Here is a 19,473-nt window from a genome sequence, read left to right on the forward strand (position 1 = left end):
TTCCTAGACAGTTTGAAATTCATGACATCTGCCGTGAATGATCCAACTGTTTTGTCCAATTTATCATCTTCATTGGTTTCTTGATCTCCCTCTGGTTGTTGAGTTTCAGACATGCGTTGGATCAGAATTTTCTTCCTCGTCATCCATTTGTTCATTGTGATCACCATTATTAGCAATCCGAGTATTTGTTAACTCGGTTATCTGATTTGCCATTCTTTAGTTTTCTTCTGTCATGCACTAATTAGTCTGTTGTAATTCTAATACCATTCGAATGATCTCGGATGATGTAGGAGAAAATTGGTTAGCCATAAGCAGATCTGATAATTTCGGGACTTAAAGAAAAAAGGATCGTGTCCGCCGATGAATAATCGTGAGCTTTGTGTCAACATAAGTTATACTTTGACAGTAGAAGAATAAGGGGGTAGACACCTACAAAAGGCACTCCAACGCTCAAGGTAATGAGTGAATAATAAATTCTATTTATTTCAATATATCTTCAAACAGTTTTTTACTTCCCTTTTATATTTGGGATGAGATATATACAATTATATTTTTCGAATATTTTACTTAAATGAGGAATAATAGTGTTTTAGAATGTTATAATACGTTTTGATATTTGATTGTTTAATACCCAACTTATAATATTTATAGCCAAATTATTATGTATAACCAAGTTAACGGTCATACCACTTAGACATTAGGGTTTAAGTCGTTGAATTAGCAAGAGAAATCTAATTGAATAACTTAATTTATTATAAGATAAAAAAGTTAAAGATCTTTCCAAACATTAAAGTCGGTACTTGAGACATTATAACTTATAACATTGTCTTGACATCCTATGAAAAATGTACTCCGAATCTGATCTATGTTTTTTATTGCGTGGGCTGTCCCACTAGGGCTAGCAGCAACAATAATGTCATCGAACCCAATGGTCACTTCACCATAACGTTTATGAGGAACTTTGCTATTCTCCAACTACAAAACCATTACGAATTTGTACAAAAAAAAATAAAAATAAAAAAAAACATTACGAATTAGTGAATTACAAGTCAGTCAAGTCAAAAAGAAGAAACAACAATGTTATCCCATAAGAAAAAAGAAAAACAACAACAATAAACTCGGAGTTAATTACATAAGATCAAACGAAGTCATTACATCTTATCTTATCATATTTATAATAAAATTGTTTACACATAGATTTTATTTAATCATCTCATGTAAGATTTTTTTGGATATTCCTCTTTTATTAACCACCAAATGATAAACTCATAAAAGTTAAATTTATTTGACTGACGGCTAAATTCAATTTAAAAACATTGCTTAAATATATTATTAATTGTGAAGTGTTAGCTGAAATGTTTATATCTTAAGAGAAATGAGTTTTTACTAGTATTGCTATTTTTAGTAAACTCCATCTCATGTTTTAGTTATATTTCATATGGTATGAAATAATATAACATTTCTTCGGTTATTGAAAGTTTGAGACCACAAGACCCGTATATTTTTAATTCAAAGGATTACACGGTATATAAAATGTAAAATACAATTCAATTAATATAATATTTTTTAAACATTTCATTTGTATAGATGGAATTGAATTTATACATAGTTAACAAACTAGATGATGTATGATATGTGAACTATTATAATGGATATGAAATGAGGTAGGGGTGAACATGGGTCGGATTGGTTCGGATTTATGTTTTTTTTGTGTTTGTATCCGATCCAAACCAAATCGATTAAGAACGGATTGGTTCGGTTTGCGTAATAGATACTCGATGAAATTCATAAAAAAAAATAAAATTTTTATCTCAAAAATTCTGTAAGTACAATAAACATGTAAAATCGATAGAAATAATCAAAATATGTTAAACACCAAATATATTAAAAATTAAATACATTAAAATCTAAACATATTAAATACTAAATACATTAAAATCCAAACATGTTAAACACCAAACACATTAAAAGCTAAATACAAAAGTGCAATAAAAAAAACTCAAAATTATTAAAAAGGCATGTATATATATTTTAAATTTTTATTTTTTATTTAACTAATACATAATCGAGTTTACGGGTTGATTCGAATTTTACACCCCAGACCTATTACCCGAACTAATTACTAAAAAGAGTCATTAGTTTGATTCGGGGTCGTATCCGATTACCCATTGATTTCAGAATCAATTTAATTAATTCTATTTGAATTCGAACAGATATCTAATACCCGCTGCCTGTGCTTACTCCTCAAATGAGGAGTAATAGAAGATAGGTGTAATATATATAAACTTAATTTCATATACATATTTATGATGTATGGCAGAACAAAATATGTACAGTACTGAAAATTAATGGAGAAACTTACCCTATATCTTGTCATAGCACCCCAAATAACAAGTGTCTCGTTACAATCATGGTGTCTATGATTTCCTCTTAACTTTCCTGGTCGGATTTCTCCTGCATGAATTGAAGCACAAGTGATAGCTCCACCTAAAAAATTAGAGAAAGCATAGAGAAATAAGTTTTAGTGAGTTACTATCAGTCTATTTTAGTTTTTAAGTTTATAATTTAGAATTTAGTGCTAAAAATTTATAATTTATGGTCTAAATTTTAGGATAAAAATAATTATAAAAAATTAGCTAATATAAACTAAAAAACGATAATTACCTAATATTACTCGAAAAAATTATATTTCTATTTTAAGTGTATGTTTGATTATTCTAATACGATATATTTGATTGTTCTAGTACTTGATTATTTAGTTAAAAAAATATATAAATTAATCTATATAAAAATATAAATATACATAAATATACGATGACTAATTTAATAATTAACTTTTTTACATATATTACTTTTAAATAACAATAGATAAAAAGATTAGAAGAATTTTAAGTATACCAAAAATACTAGTGTTCTTGTTGTTTTAACCGTTGATCTAAATTATAAAAAATATATATAATATATATTAATTAAAATCAACTGTTAAAACAATTGAAACACAGTATTCATGTTACACTTGAAATTTTTCCCAAAAGATTTAGGAAAAAATAGAGACCTGAAATACCAGAAGAAGAGGCAAGAGACAATGGATCAAGGAGCCAACCACGCTCATCTTTCAGAATGTTGGAAGGAATTCCAGATCGAAATCTGAGCAAGTTGGCGTTAATATCATCTATGGCACTCCAATGCCGGGAAGAGGAAGAAGCTTTGGAAGCAGTGTGGAAATGAAGGGAGATCCACGTGAAGAAGATGAATATGGTGAGAATAAATGGAAGAGAGAGAGGTCTTTGGAGAAAGTGAAGCATAGATGCGCTCTTGTGGGAATGCTATTTTATTTGTTTTGAAATGTACATCATTAAATCAGATTCACTTTCTTATAACTCAATTATGGATTACTAAATTACTTCTTTTTATAGTGTATGTATATATGTTTGTGTAATTTTGTAATTTTAGTTTTGAGTTAAACTCAGAGAAATCATTGAGATTGACCATATCTATTTACAACAATGCTAGGGAACCAACTCTATATAAGCCAAGAATCAGCCAACTGATAAACCAGAGGCATCGGTGACTTTAACCGGATGTTGCTACTGATAGGCACACGGATGTTTCTTTTTCTTGTAAATTGGATGGTTTTGGATATGATTTCTATGTTTCATGTGTTACACATTATAAAACATAATTAATTATATGTAACCAACTAATGAATGATCAAAGCATCTGTTCCGTGATTCTCTCCTAACACTAGCGTATCTTCCCTCATGTTTTGAACGTAGTCAACAATAATTTAACAAATAAATTAAATTATAAATTAATAAAACTAATTATAATTAATTATGTTATTCCATTCTTGGCTGATTATTTATTAAGATAAGAGATCTAAATTATAATAATTATGTCTTTAGAAATTAACCGATGTATTTTTGTTAATTTCTAAAATATTATTGATACAATTGAAATTTCAAAAATTATTTTGGTACATGTGTTAAATATGAGTAATCATTTTATTTTACTCTTTGGTGTTAAAACTTTAGTTATAACTTTAACTTTTTATTTCACCCTGTTAATAGACTTTTTCTATTATTTTTTTTTCTCTCACATAAATAAAGAGGTTTCCTACTTTCTTTATCTTTGTTTTTTCTTAAAAAAAAATAATTCAATTTTTCTGAAGAATTTTAATTATACAAAAATGTTGTGAAAAAATAGAAATGAATTATTTCACAATTTGTTTATGATGGTTAGTTATTTAAAAAAATAAACATTTAAATTGATTCCTAAAAAACTTTAAATTGAACATTTTGATCATTAATAATTTTTATTATTTAAAATTTTTTTGAGACAGAATGGTTCTTTTTTGATAGATTGATTGATAAATTAATTTTTGTAAAATAAAATTTATTTTTCAAATAAAATATACAATATTAGAATTTAGATAATTTAGTATGTGAAATTATGAGAGTAATGCTAGATTGATTATATAAATGTTATTCTCTATGGAAATATAATTGTATTATAAGATAGATATTTTTTTTCTATGTGGTTGCATGGATAACATAGCAATTTTATATGAAGTCTAAAAATTTATGTGTTATTTATTCAGTATAACACTAGTTTGAGTTCTCTTTTGATATATTATAATAGATAGATAGAAAAATATAGAAAAAGAGACGCAAGTAATGTGTACAGTGAGTAAATAATACGTTTAAACAGGTAATATATTCTTATTTTTAATTGCTTCTCTTATTTGATGGTTTGAGATGGAAACTTTCAGCTTTTATTGATTCTCAAAGAATTTGTTGTTACTATTTACCTGTTCACTTATCATAAAGTGGGATAAACATAGTTGTTGCTGCATTATCGACTAATTTTTGTTATTTTTCTAACAAAACATGCAATTCTTAATCAACAATGTATAAGAAAATAGAGGGGAAAAAAAAAACGTAGACCATAGGTTTAAGGGCGTAAAACAATTAATCTCATTCCTCCAATATATAAACTCCAAGCAAGAGAATTCAACAATATTTATAGCACGTTATACATGTAAAGAATTTTTTTAAAATCCCAAAACAAAATACATGCATGCAAAAGAATGTACCAACATAGAGAAGGTTAGTGAATGCAAGTGGACAGACGATGGCATTCTTCAAGATTGTCTTCATCATCATCTTAATTCATTCCCTTTTCATTCTTTAACCATTTTAATATTCTGAATTGCCTATACTTTTCATTTCACTGGTGTTGTACTGTTTCATTTGTGAATTTTTGCCACTCTTATTTCACTACAAGTATAACCTTCCAGACCATGAACATGAGAGTCTCAATCTTGAAAAGGGTAGGTTCAAAAAAACAAACAAGATTTTATTTTACAATGGAATGGTTATGTGACACAGTGACAGTATGTTGACTTGATTTCTCTTGATAAGGTTTTGAATTAGTCCAATTAGTTCATAGCCACCAATCAATATCCCATTAACTAAAGCAAAACTAAATTTATCTGCTAAACTTTAGTTCATGCGCCTGAAATTTATTATCAGATGGTTTGGAAGAATTTTAGAGTGTAACATACACATGAACTGAAATTCAAAAGGTAAATATGATAATGATCAATAAGAAGGACAATAATCAATATTTGTTTTTGGTGACTGGACAATAATCAATACGAAAATGATCATTATTATGATGGCAATGAAGGTGGACTTCCCGTATTCTTCTGGTGCTTCCTTGCAAACTGGAACGGATTGTGTCTATGATTGTCCCTGGTTGCTCAGTTGCTTTCTGCATGAAAGTTTCAACCACCACATACAAATTTTCATATTGAGGTAATCAAAGTTATTCCAACATTATAAAGTAGATATTCCTTCTCAGGTAATATACAAATTTTCATGAAATGATCTAATGTCAGCCATCCGTACCACTTTTATCATCAGGTTTCTTAACCACTTTTCCTCTCTGTCACAATGATTGAATGTTATTGATGCATTAAAAGCAAAACCGTAACTGCAGAAGTTATCTCTTGTTGGCTTCGATGGAAAAGCTGTATGAATGATACAAGACAATAATAACAATGAAGAATAACAATATCGTAAAAAGAGAATGAAGAATAATGTTACGTGAGATAGAAACAATTACCTGTTGAAGTTGTTGGATTACCAAATCCATCTTCCATCAACTTGAATGGCTGGGATGTGGCAAATTTTGGGCCAAACCTGCGGGTCCTTCATCTCACACTGTTTCCCCAGCAAAGGGCTTTCAAAGATGGTGAGTCGTAACAGAGAGGCAGGCAGCTTTTCTCCTTCAATGTTCTCCAAATTGTAACATTCATAAATACATAATTGTTGGAGGGAGGTGAGGTGGGCAAGTCCCTTGCATTCCAACATCTCCACACTTTTAATGCTATCCAGTGTGAGAGACTCAAGGGTGGCAGGCAACCAACCTTCCTTTGGGAGACACTTCGCACTCTCATTTTCACCTTCAATACAAAGATGAGTAAGCCCACGAAACTGCGATGCAACACAGCTGAGTTGTTTTTCGCAGTAGCTGATGGAAAGATCTCTCAAGCTACGCTGTGGATCCCCTGTAGCCGACAAATCAATCTCTGGGCAACCAAGTAATGAGAGATGTTCTAGCTGAGGTGATGCCATCCATAGCGTCTGCAGGGATTTCAAACTCCCACAATTAACTATCTCTAAAGAACGGAGACATGAAAGAGAGCGTGACACCACGAGAGACTCCATCTTTTCACACACTCTGATTTGAACACGCACGAGATTTGGAAAGGAATCCAGCGAGAAGGATGTAACCGAATCACAGCTGTTATGTATCATTAGAAAATGCAATGAGTGGTGTTGGCCTTCCATTTCGAATTCTAATTTTTTGCAATCCAATATCGTCAGCTCTTGTAGTGATGCGGGAATACTACTAACTGGAAACAATACGTGGGATGAACAATCTGAGATGGATAAAGATCGGAGGCAAGTGAGTTGGGTGTGCGCAATGGCCTCCATCACCGACTCCGCTTGATGCTTTCCATTAATTGATAGCTTATCCAGTAAAGGAGGTAGCTCCCCAATTCTCATTTCATTGCTTCCTTTTATGCATAAACAGGTAATCGCGGGAGCTCTTGGAACACAACAACTGAGCTGCTTGCAATTCTGAATAGTAAGATATTCCAAAGATGGTAGTTGATTTGGCAAATCTCCTCTCAACATGGGACAATCCCTTATGATAAGCTTCCTAAGTCGAGGAAATTCAACTCCAACGAACGCCATTCCTCCCAGCAAGGCATTGACTCAAATCTAAGAGTTTCAAGCATTGGAAATGGAGTCTCCAGACAAGATTCATCATTTTGGTAAAACTCAGCCCCCACAATAGCAAGCCTTTCAAAAAATGAAATGTGCAGGTGCTTCAAAGAGGGCAACTGTCCAAGTGAAGGAAGCATACAACAATTCTTCAAAGAAGCCAGTGTTATTTGGGTGATGTTGTGGTAAGAACAATGTCCCAACCAATCTGGAAATGTTGTACCCCTGTAACAATAAATATGTAGTTGTTTCAAATTACTATGAGGTCGTAACTCTTCAAGTATCTCTCTTTCAATTTGGGAATCAACTATATTCTCGTATTTATCTGGCGACCACTTCAAGATCAAAGATTCAATGCCATCCTTATCAAGCATTCTTGCCTCCAAAGCTTCCCTGCTATTGACCACATTCTCCAATTTGTCAATCAAAATTGTTTGGTGTAGATTTGCAAGTGCTCCCAATTCATTAATCTTGTTTCCTTTACGCTCCCCAACAACATAGTTGCTTAAAACCTGCAAACTTGTCAATTTGCTCATGCCTTCCGGCATCTCATGCAAACCAATCCCACCACTAATATCAAGGTAACGCAAATTTGTAAGATCTTTCATGCCAACAGGAAGGGCGTTTAGTTTCCAACATCCAACCAGCTTCAATGTCTGTAAATTGTACAAGTTGCAAAGTGTATCGGGCAATGTCATGATGTCTGTCCAAGACAAATCCAAGTAACGCAAATGAATCAACTCGCCTATTGAATCAGGCAATGACTTGAGAGGAAAGAAATTGAACGACAACGCCCTCAGGTACTTCAACTTTGACAACAAGATACAAGGTGCATTTTCCATGTTAAATGGAATCCCCCGCTCCAAATTGATTTCAAGAAATGTCCTTGTGTGTTTTACTCGGTCACAAACTCCCAAAAGTTTTGAGATTGGATAATTGCCTTTGGCATTATGTGACAAATGGCGAGTTTTAATATCAACCTCAACTGCATTCTCAAGCTCTTCAGCTCTGAAATAGAATTCTCCAGCAAATATCATTGCCAAATCATGCACCAGATCATGCATCACAAACCTGTCTTCACGAATCTTATGAGGTTGGAAAAATGATCTCGCAGTCAATTCATCAAAATATTCAACACCAACTTCTTCTGGAGTCTTTTTTCCTGCTGGTTGCAAAAAATTCTCTGCCATCCATAGCAATATTAATTCATCTTTGCTAAATTCATAGTCTTTGGGATACAAAGAACAATAAACAAAGCACTCCTTTAAATATGAAGGAAGATAGTGATAACTGATTCTTAACGCAGGAACAACCTTTATCTTATCATCGGAGAGTTCCCAGATCTCACTCTTCAATAAATGATTCCAATACTTAATATCAGAATTTCCACGCAATAAGCCTCCAAGGGATTGAGCTGCCAAGGGCAATCCATCACACTTCTTTACGAGATCTTTGCCGACTTTTCTCAAGGTTGGATTCTCCATAGAACCAGTTGAGAGACGTGCGTGTCTTGAAAACACTAACCAACAATCTTCCTCGGACAATAAGCTTAGTTCATATGGTGAAACAGTTTGCACCACAGAAGCCACTCTTTTACTTCTAGTAGTAATGAGAATTTTACTTCCCTTAACCCCTCTTCGAAAAGGTTTTAGAAGTTTATCCCAATCTTCGCAACTTTCACTCCATACATCGTCCAAGACAACAAAGAACTTTTTCCTTGACAACTTTTCTTTTAAATCATGCTGAAGCAAATTCAAATCTGTCAAGCTGCAAGAACTTGAAGTTATTGCCTCGATTATAGTCTTGGTAACCTTGAAAACATCAAACTCTTCTGACACACAAATCCAAGCTTGAAAATCAAAATTCTGCTTCACTTTGCCATCCTGGTAAACCAATTGGGCCAAAGTAGTCTTTCCTATCCCACCCATGCCAACAATGGGAATCACAGATACATCACTATGACCACCGGTAGCATCATCACTATCATCATCCAACAAGAGTTTTACTATGGCCTCCTTGTCTTCTTCCCTGCCACATACATCAGATGTTTCAACTAGAGATGTAGTGATCCTCCATGACATGTTCTCCTTAGGAATCTCTCTCAGACCAAGAGTGTCTTTTTGAATCACAAGAGACTCTATCCTATCAATGACTTCCTCCATCCTCTTTGCTACATCCCGATCTTGCAAATTGAGAATACCAGAGAAACGAGAGAGGAAGGTACCTGGATCCTTCTGAGTGGCAGCTTTGGTGAAGACTTCATCGAGCAAGTCATCAGCAACATACATGGCATCTTTGAGACTATCAAGCCAGTCCTTGACAGGTCTCTCCTTGATCTGCTTCTGCTCAGCATCGATGAGAAAGGCTCGAACAGCATAAAGATTAGTCTTCAACCTTTCAATGAGCTTCTGAGTCAGCTTCTTCCCTTTGATCCAGTTAACAACTTCAGGGGAGGACATCCTGTCGAAAACAACACTAAGAACGGAAGACAAAACAGCTTCAGCAGCCATGTTTCTGAAGAGAAGTGATGAGATCTGAAGGAACAGATGGTAAGCAAGGGGTTGACTGGTGGTTGACTGGTTGTAGTAGTATGTGGTAGTGCCTTAACTGTGATCTGAGTTGAGTAGTTAAATAAATGTGTTAGGTGTTGAATATTTTTGAAATAAAAATGACTTCATGCTCTTATTGGTCTTCGAGAGATTCTTCACATGACATCCTGTATAGTTTTGATGTATTCACATGTCATATTAATTTGTTTTAAAATAAGATTCTTTAATAAAATTTATTTATCTAATATGTATATTAAATATTTTATTATAAGTATTAGAAAAAACAAAATATCTCATGAAAATAATTTTAAAAGACTTCTAAAATAATAAAAATTTATTAGTATTTCAAGTGTCTTTTATTTGCAATTTGTAGAAGAACAATTTGAGTATATATTAAAAATATTAATTGTATAATTTTTTCATGATATATTTTAACAATTTTTAGTCACCTTTTTGTTTTTGATATTAAAATGGTAGTAGTATTTTTTTGAAATGTGAACTCTTGGAGTGTTATTTTTAAATGTAGAACCATTTAATTAGAGAAGTAAAAATCTAACCGTTCGATTTGTTAAAAATATAAAAATCAGACCGTTCGATTTGTGTTTAAAAAAATTAAAAACTTAGAGATACAAAAATTGGACGGTCCGATTTGTGTACCCAAATTTTTTTAAATTTTTAAACACAAATCAAACAATCCAATATGTGTATCTTCTGCCGTTTTAAAAAACACAAAAAATTACTATATTAAAATATATCACTCATACTACTTTTATATTTAAATATTTAAATGCGAGACCTAATATATATTATAAAATATAACATATTTTTTAAATAAATTATAATAATATTTTAATATTTAAAATAATTTTTTATTTATTTTAATATTTTTTTAATTATATAAAATATTTAAAATATTTTTTAATTTTATTTATAAAATTAATGATAAAAAATTATTCTTAACTAGTTCAATTATAAAAAAAATTGGAAGGGTGCATTTTCAAGAGAGAGCAGAGAACCTCTGCCTCTAGAGTCTGAAGCTGCTGCCATCGTTGTTATTGCGCTTTCACAGTTTTGTTCCTCACTGTGCCCCCTCACTTCCCTGAACCCCCCCCCCCCCCCCCCCCTTCTCATCGTTCTCACCACTCTGCAACCCATTTTCTCCCTTCCTTCGAATTCATTTTGTTAACTAAGATTTGCACACCAAATGTTTGATGGTTTGCTTGCTATTTTTTTAGTTAGTGTCTGTGTAAACTAAGTGAGTGGGTAGTGTGTCCTATCTGCAAGATTGATTTTTTGTTATTTCTACTTCCAAAACAATTGGGGAAATGTTCTTGCATTCTCACTATCTGGGATATTCAAACATTCTTCCTTACACCCAATATTTCGTTAAAATGATCATATAAAATAACAATAATACTTTCTTTTTCGATTTCAATACTGTGGAAGATTTGAAAGCAGTTCATGAAACTTCTCGCAAGCTTTTAAGGTCATAAAATTCCAAAATTTCGCGCTTCGGTCTGAAACAGGTCAGTTACTCCTTCAAATTTTGTCTTGAAAGTTGAATTCTTGCATTTCAGTGTAAATACAATCTGGTGTATCTGCTGTTCATGGAGTTGAAAAAAATCTTGTACAACTATAATGATAGTTAATAATAAGCTTTGCCCTCTCTGGTTCTTCTTTTTGAAGTGTTCCAAGTTCCAACTAAAATGTGATATGTATGAGCAATGGCATTAATTATATAAGTTTTAATGTAATGCTTTGTTGTTTTCAGATTCAACTGCACTTCCAAAAGAATTGGTTGTGCAGTCCTTGTTTTGATACACCATCTTTAAGTTTCTATCGGTTCTTGAGTTCCATTATGGCCAGTAATTCTTTTGTAATCCCCAATGGAAGCGGCAACGGCAATGGCATTGGAAAACTCAACCCACCGCCAAATCTGCAGAGGAACTACCAAGTGGTAGTGGCTGCTACACCAGATATGGGATAGGTAAAGATGGGAAATTACCATGGAAGTTACCTACTGATCTCAAATTTTTTAAAGAGGTTACTGTAACAACATCTGATCCAGGGAAGAAGAATGCTGTTGTAATGGGTAGAAAAACATGGGATAGTATCCCTCTTAAATACAGGCCTCTTCCCGGCCGTCTTAATGTTGTTCTTACTCGCTCAGATAGCTTTGATATTGCAATAGCAGAGAATGTTGTTATATGTAGAAGTATGGCTTCTGCTTTGGAATTGTTAGCTGAACCTCCCTATAGTTTGTCAATTGAGAAAATATTTGTTATAGGAGGTGGACAAATATTTAGGTATATCCTTTTGACCTTTTCTTTCTCTGTGCATTATTCTTCCTATTTGTATTAGGCTCTTTCTCTATTACTGACGATAATTTTCATTTACAGGGAGACTTTAAATGCACCTGGATGTGAAGCTATCCACATCACTGAAATTCAGACTAGCATTGAGTGTGATACATTTATGCCTCCAGTTGATTCCTCTGTATTTCGGTTGTGGTACTCATCTTTTCCTAAGGTCGAAAACAACATTCGCTATTCTTTCACAACTTATGTGCGTGTAAGGTGTTCGGTGGAGCATGCAACTCAGAATACTGGTCCAGTTCTTGATAACAATTCAGATACTCTAAAGTTTGAGTTCCAGGATTTTTCTTTTCTTCCTAAAATGATTCTTGAAAGACATGAAGAATACAAGTATCTTAGGCTGATTGAAGAAATCATTTCTGAGGGTACAGCCAAAGATGATAGGACAAGGACTGGTACCTTGTCAAAATTTGGTTGCCAGGTAACATGTTGATGGCTATATTTGAGGGTTGCTGTAATTTGTACTCTGACATCTGTATCCATTTTTTACAGATGAGGTTCAATTTGCGCAGAAACTTCCCTCTTCTTACTACAAAGGTACACAGACATTATACTTATTATAGTTTAAAACATGTACTTAATGTACTGCACAAAATAACTTGCCATTCTTGTGATTATTTTCCTTTTTGTATTGTTCTTTTTTATTTATTTTATGTTCTTATTAGGTAGGTTTTATTGGGGAAGAGGAGTATTTATTCGTTCATTTTGTTTAGATAGATAAGTTGACACAACTTCTTCATTGATTCCTAGAAAGTATTTTGGCGTGGGGTTGTTGAAGAGCTTCTTTGGTTTATTAGTGGGTCTACAAATGCCAAGGTAATAATATATTCATCCAATCATTTTCTTCACACAAATGAATCATATCCTTTCCTAGTTATGTGACAAACAAGTTGATATTAACCAAATATTCCAATCAACACTATCTGAGCTTGGGTTTTAGAACTCAGAAGTGAATAAATGTATCTTGAATGATGTCAACATTATTAAAAAAATGGTTCTCAACTTAACTTTCAACCACAGTACTTCATTTTCATGAGATATTCATCTTTTCGGTTGTTACTCTCCAAGATCCTTCTGTTACTATAGTAGATATGATCATTATTAACTTATATTCTGAAAGTTATGTTACATTGGCAGTTGTTGCAGGAAAAAGGGATCCATATATGGGATGGCAATGCATCAAGAGAATACCTAGATAGGCAAGCATGACAGTCAGTTGTCTTAACTACAATTGTACATTTTTCTTCTTGCAGTTACTAAGTGGCTTCTATTTTAAATTATAGACTTGGCTTGACAGACAGGGAGGAGGGTGACTTGGGACCTGTTTATGGGTTTCAGTGGAGGCACTTTGGTGCCAGGTAGGTTGATCATACCTTTTCCTGAGCAGGTCCATAGACTATTGTGTTTTGGATTGCTTATCTCTCTATCCCTCATCTGACACTCTTTAGGTATACTAATATGCATGCTGACTACTCCGGCCAAGGATTTGATCAGCTGTTAGATGTTATTACCAAGATAAGGCACAATCCCAATGATCGGCGGATCATTCTCTCCGCATGGAATCCAGCTGATCTTAAATTGGCGGCCCTTCCACCGTGCCACATGTTTGCACAGGTCTGCTCTTTTTTTAGTTTTTCTTTAAACAAAGCTCTCTCTTCTCTCTCCTTTTCTTTTCTTTCTGCTGCTTCTTATTCTTTTTTTCCCCTCCAGTTCTATGTAGCAAATGGGGAGTTATCATGTCAAATGTATCAGCGATCTGCTGACATGGGCCTAGGCGTGCCATTTAATATTGCATCTTATGCCCTCCTGACCTGCATAATTGCTCATGTTTGTGGTATGTAAATTTTTGAAGCATCTCTTGTGGACTTTATATATTCAGATGATCAGATCTATCATATTTAGTTGTGAATGGCTTAAGTTAATATGGTGGTCCTCTATGAATTATTATTTTTCCCTAGTTCTCTATGAATTATTCGGTCTTGTTAATGTGCTGAACTTTGAAAACCTGATTTTATTTTGTTTGTAAAAGTATGTAATGTTTTATTTTCACTCCTCTTGTCAGAATTAGTTCCAGGTGATTTTATCCATGTCATTGGAGATGCACATGTTTACCAAAATCATGTGAAGCCTTTGCAGGAGCAGCTCCAGAACTTGCCAAGGCCTTTTCCGGTATGTAATTTTGAAGAAAATCCTTGCCACAATGTAATTTGATGCAAAATTTGACCGTTTAGTACTCTTCAATGTGTGTTCTGCTTTGTTGATTCAATGCAGACTTTGAAGATAAATCCAGAGAAAAAAGATATAGATTCTTTTGTGGCTTTTGATTTCAAGCTCAGTGACTATAATCCTCACCAGAAGATTGAGATGAAGATGGCCATCTAAAATGTAGGACATAATTGTTCAGTCCCTTCCTTAGGTATGCCATTACATGTTTGAAGGATTTGAAACTTGAAGATAACCATTCTCCTGAATCCTGAGTTGGCTAATTGTACTTTGCTATGTTTGTTCAGATTTGGGAGGTCAACAGAGAAGGAAAAAGAAAATTAAATCATTTCCATTGAAGAGCGTTGTGGGAAAATTAGGAAGGGTTTTAGCTTGATACTGAAGTCTAAATCTCCTTACTTTGTTTGCTATATTGTTTGCACCAAGTATGGGAGGTTTTAAGATGTATTTCGTTGCTACAGTTGATGTCCTCTTATGATTGAAGAATATATGCATGATTAGAGAATTCTCTGAGTGTCTCTAACTTTTTAATTTACTAAATAAAGAATATTTTATTTTAAATTCTTTTATAAGTAAAGCAATAATCGGCATACCTATTTTCTATTCATTTATTCTATAATGAACAGGGTTCAATTCTCTTCTTTCTTTATTTGTTTCTTTTTTAACTTTTATCTTATCAATATTACGTAAAATTTGGTATAATAACTATAGGAGGCAAACTATAATTAAATAAAAAGTAAGATTAAATAAAAATTTAGTATTTAAAGTGATTTTTATTTTTTAAAATATTAATTTTTTTAAATTTTAGTTAGAAGTTGTTATAAAGTAATTTAGTCAAATACTTAGAATTATTTAACAATTTTTAACAATTAATCGTCAACAATCAACTTTTTTTTTATTTTAGTTTTTCTATGGTATTTTTTAAATTTGACAAATCAAAAATTAATTTATCACCAAATTTTAATTAAAAAATTTATTATACAAAAACAAGACTTTAACTTAATACTTACTTAAAGAACTGTTTGACCTAATTCAAATTGGTTAACTAAGTATCAACTAAGATCAAGATAATTGCACTTTGAGTATTTATTTTTTTCTGGTTGAGTATATATTTAAATAGGTTTTCAAAAAAATTGTGTCAAATATTTTCGTTCTCAAAATATTTTATTATATTAAGGTTCTTGAATTTTATAAAAGTATGATATAAATTTTTACCTTAGTCAAATTCATTATTTTTATTTGGATAAATATAAGTCTTCCAAAATGTCACGGAAGTATTTATATCCTACTTTTATAAGACTTCAACCTAATTGTTGTGATAAGAATGACAGATGGATGCCCATTAATGATACAGGTGGCTGGAGTTTTCAAGAGAGAGAGTTGAGATTATTATGTAGACCAATTTTAATAAAAGTTGAATTCTTACGTACAAGACATAAGCAATAAAACAAAAATCAATTCTCTCTTTTTCTTATATATATACATTACAACATATAGTATTAGTAAATACATATATGAATTATTATTGAGCTAATTATATTAATACTAGAGTCTTCTATTTATACATATTTATTTTATATTTAGTATATCTTTTATTTATTTTACAACATGTTATCAGCACGAGACTCTGATCAAATTTTTAAAGACTTTGGTAACAAATTTTCATTATGTCAAAACTCTCTCATCTTGAATTCAATGCTCTTGATATATCTTGAAACAATTATTTATCATGGATATTAGATGCTGAAATCCATCTTGATTCAATGGATCTTGGAGATACCATTAAGGCTGAAAATAATGCATCCCAGAAGGATAAAGCCAAAGCCATAATTTTTCTTCGTCGTCATCTTGACGAAGGATTGAAAAATGAATATCTCACATTAAAAGATCTTGCAGATCTTTGGAAAGACCTTGAAGAAAGGTATAATCATCAGAAAACGGTGATACTTACTCAAGCCCAATATGAATGGACGCACTTGTGTTTACAAGATTTTAAATCCATAAATGAATATAATTCTGCAATGTTTCGAATCACCTCACGAATGAAATTATGTGGGGAAAAGATAACTGACCATGATATGTTGGAGAAAACTTTCTCAACATTCCATGCCTCGAATGTGCTCCTGCAGTAGCAGTATCGAGAAAAAGGGTTTAAAAAATATTCTGAGTTAATTTCTTGCCAATCATGAAGCGCGACCAGCTGGCGCCGCCCCATTTCCTGAAGTAAATGTGGCAAATTACCCCAGAAGAGGTAAATGACAAGGTTTTAATAACAAGAAAAATTATGGAAAGAAAAGGAATTATATTCAAAAGAGAGGATCTCACCAGAAGTGGGATAAATAAAGAAATATCAGGCAGAATAAATCAACAGAGGATAAGTGTTTCCGTTGTGGTGGAAAGGGTCATTGGTCACGTACCTGTCATACCCCAAGGCACCTAGTCGATCTTTACCAGGCATCTTTAAAAAAGAACGACAAGGGAAAATAATCGAATTTCGTTTCAAATGATGCTGAAAATTTCACCACTCATTATGATGTATCTGATTTCTTTGAGGATCCTGAAGGAAATATTGGTCAGTTGATCAATGATGGAATAATTTAATGTGTGAGATTGTTAAGTATTCATGTAAATAAATAATGTAAAGAACTTATTTGTTAAGTTTTATTTTCTATGTATTTAAGTTTCAAATATGATGTATATAAATAATGAAGTATTAATGTTTATGAATTTTGAAATCATTAAATATGTCATGTTTTAAAATAAAATTTTAGTATATGACATTATTTTTATGTGCAGTATTTCTTAGAAAAATAATTCCGATCAAGTATTCAATTTAACTATGCATACTACTCATTTTATTATTATTTGTCTTTGAAGAGAATGACAAAGATATGTAATGAAGATGTATGACTTGCGGATAGTGCAAGTTCGCACACTATTCTCAAAAGTGATATATATTTTACCCATCTTGTGCCAATAGAAGAATGTGTTAATACTATTATTGGCTCATGCAATGTGATTGAAGGCTCCGGAAGAGCTATAATTTTGTTTTCCGGAGGAACAAAATTCATAATAAATAATGCACTGTTATCTACCAAGTCTCGAAGAAACTTGTTAAGCTTTAAAGATATTCACCGAAATGGATATCATATTGAGACTATGAATGAGGGAAGTCATGAGTACTTATGTATCACAACTCATGATTCAGATAAAAAGGTTATATTAGAAAAGTTGCCCTCACTTTCATCTGGGTTATATTATACCAAGATTAGTACAATTGAACCACATGCCACTGTGTAAACCAGAAGTTTACTAGCCCAAATGAATTCATAACTTGGCACGACCGATTGGGTCATCCGGGAACAACCATGATGAGGAGAATTATTGAAAACTCCCATGGACATTCACTAAAGAACCAGAAGATTCTTAAAACTAGTGAATTTTGTTGTGCTGCATGTTCTTAGGGAAAGTTAATTTTAAGGCCATCACCAGTAAAGGTTGGATTGGAGTCCCCTGAATTCCTAGAAAGGATTCAAGGTGATATATGAAGACCTATTCATCCACCATGTGGATCTTTTAGATATTTTATGGTCCTGATAGACGCATCTTCGAGATGGTCACATGTGTGCTTATTGTCCTCTCGCAACCTAGCATTTGCAAGATTACTGGCTCAAATTATTCGACTAAAAGCACAATTTCCAGAAAATCCAATCAAAGTAATTCGTCTTGATAATACTGGTGAATTTACTTCCCAAGCTTTTGATGCTTATTGTATGGCTAATGGAATAAGTGTTGAACATCCAGTAGCTTATGTTCACACACAAAATGGGTTAGCAGAATCGCTTATTAAATGCCTCCAATTAATTGCTAGACCCTTGCTTATGAGAACGAATCTCCCAACCTCGGTTTGGGGGCATACTATTTTACATGCCGCAGCACTTATTCGTTTGAGACCAACGAGTTACCATCAGTTCTCTCCTATGCAATTAGCATTTGGCTAGCAGCCAAATATTTCCCATTTAAGAATATTTGGGTGTGCGATATATGTTCTCATTGCACCACCTAATCGCACCAAAATGAGACCCCGAAGAAAATTGGAGATATATGTTGGATATGATTCTCCCTCTATAGTGAGATATCTTGAGATACAAACTGGAGATGTATTTAAAGTCCGGTTTGCGGATTGTCATTTTGATGAATCAAAATTTCCAACATTAGGGGGAGAGAATAAGTTTTCTGAAAAGGAACTTAATTGGAATGCATCATCCTTGATGCATTTAGATCCTCGATTATGGCAATGTGAACTAGAAGTTCAAAAGATTATCTCGGTAAGAATGTATGAAATATTGAAATGTGTTTGAAGATAAAATGAGTAAATATTGTTTAGACTGTTTTTATGTGTTTTGTAGATGGAAAGTATCCAGGTATTTCGGCAGCGAGCTTAAGAGTTCGTCTGAAGACCAATAATGTTGAAAAGAAGGGTATTATTTTCAAAAAGGAAGCTAAGGCTGACGTCATAAATTTATGTGATGATCTAGTTGAGAAGGAGAGGGAGATTCCCTTAGAAGAGTTTACTGCTTTCGTGTGTAAGCAAGAAAGGCTACATGGTTTTGCTGAGGATGAGGATGGCTCCTCGGTGTGGAATAAGAAGTTTTATTTTATGGTTGTTGCTGACGAGGTATTACAGGCGTCTTCCGACATTTCTCTCATTGGTGAGGTCGGGGATATTGCCGTGGACCAATATCTTCAGGTATGAAACTGAGCTTAATTATAAATGCTTGATAATTATGAGTTATATGTTATATAACTTCTATTTTATTTAGGTTCTGGGATTTCGTTTGGTTAGTATTGGTCGGAGCCAGGAAGGGAGGCATAGGAAACTTTTGGATAGGAATTTATTATTATGAGTTATATGTTATATATCTTAATTGTAGATGCTTGATAGTTACTAGTAATATGTTATATATCTTATGTCGTTTGTTTAAAATCTCCATTTGACTCTTGGCTTTCTCTCGAAATTCGGCCAAA

The 19,473-nt window shown here is 32.8% G+C and overlaps 3 protein-coding genes across 3 annotated transcripts; 1 reads left to right on the top strand and 2 right to left on the bottom strand.

The window, feature by feature from the left end:
* Window positions 1-768: 768 nt before the first annotated feature.
* LOC130957755 (uncharacterized) lies at window positions 769-3,305 on the bottom strand. Its single transcript, XM_057884601.1, has 3 exons — window positions 3,056-3,305; window positions 2,363-2,487; window positions 769-975 (listed from the first exon to the last, which is right to left on the bottom strand). The coding sequence occupies exons 1-3, from the start codon at window positions 3,303-3,305 to the stop codon at window positions 769-771; spliced, it is 582 nt and encodes a 193-aa protein (XP_057740584.1).
* Window positions 3,306-6,988: 3,683 nt separating this feature from the next.
* On the bottom strand, window positions 6,989-9,919 carry LOC130954136 (putative disease resistance RPP13-like protein 1). The gene has a single exon (XM_057880873.1). The coding sequence runs from the start codon at window positions 9,806-9,808 to the stop codon at window positions 7,220-7,222; it is 2,589 nt and encodes an 862-aa protein (XP_057736856.1). The 5' UTR covers window positions 9,809-9,919; the 3' UTR covers window positions 6,989-7,219.
* Window positions 9,920-10,999: 1,080 nt separating this feature from the next.
* Window positions 11,000-14,966, top strand: LOC130954137 (bifunctional dihydrofolate reductase-thymidylate synthase-like). Its single transcript, XM_057880874.1, is given in 13 exon segments — window positions 11,000-11,373; window positions 11,619-11,829; window positions 11,832-12,153; window positions 12,247-12,643; window positions 12,715-12,759; window positions 12,973-13,038; window positions 13,360-13,421; window positions 13,506-13,580; window positions 13,671-13,836; window positions 13,933-14,056; window positions 14,285-14,391; window positions 14,494-14,638; window positions 14,733-14,966. Coding segments are annotated over 11 exon segments (1,599 nt in total). The 5' UTR covers window positions 11,000-11,373; window positions 11,619-11,705; the 3' UTR covers window positions 14,605-14,638; window positions 14,733-14,966.
* The last annotated feature ends 4,507 nt before the right edge of the window (window positions 14,967-19,473 follow it).

The sequence above is a fragment of the Arachis stenosperma genome, chromosome 10 (assembly GCF_014773155.1).
Source record: "Arachis stenosperma cultivar V10309 chromosome 10, arast.V10309.gnm1.PFL2, whole genome shotgun sequence".
In the NCBI taxonomy this organism is placed as follows: Eukaryota; Viridiplantae; Streptophyta; class Magnoliopsida; order Fabales; family Fabaceae; genus Arachis; species Arachis stenosperma.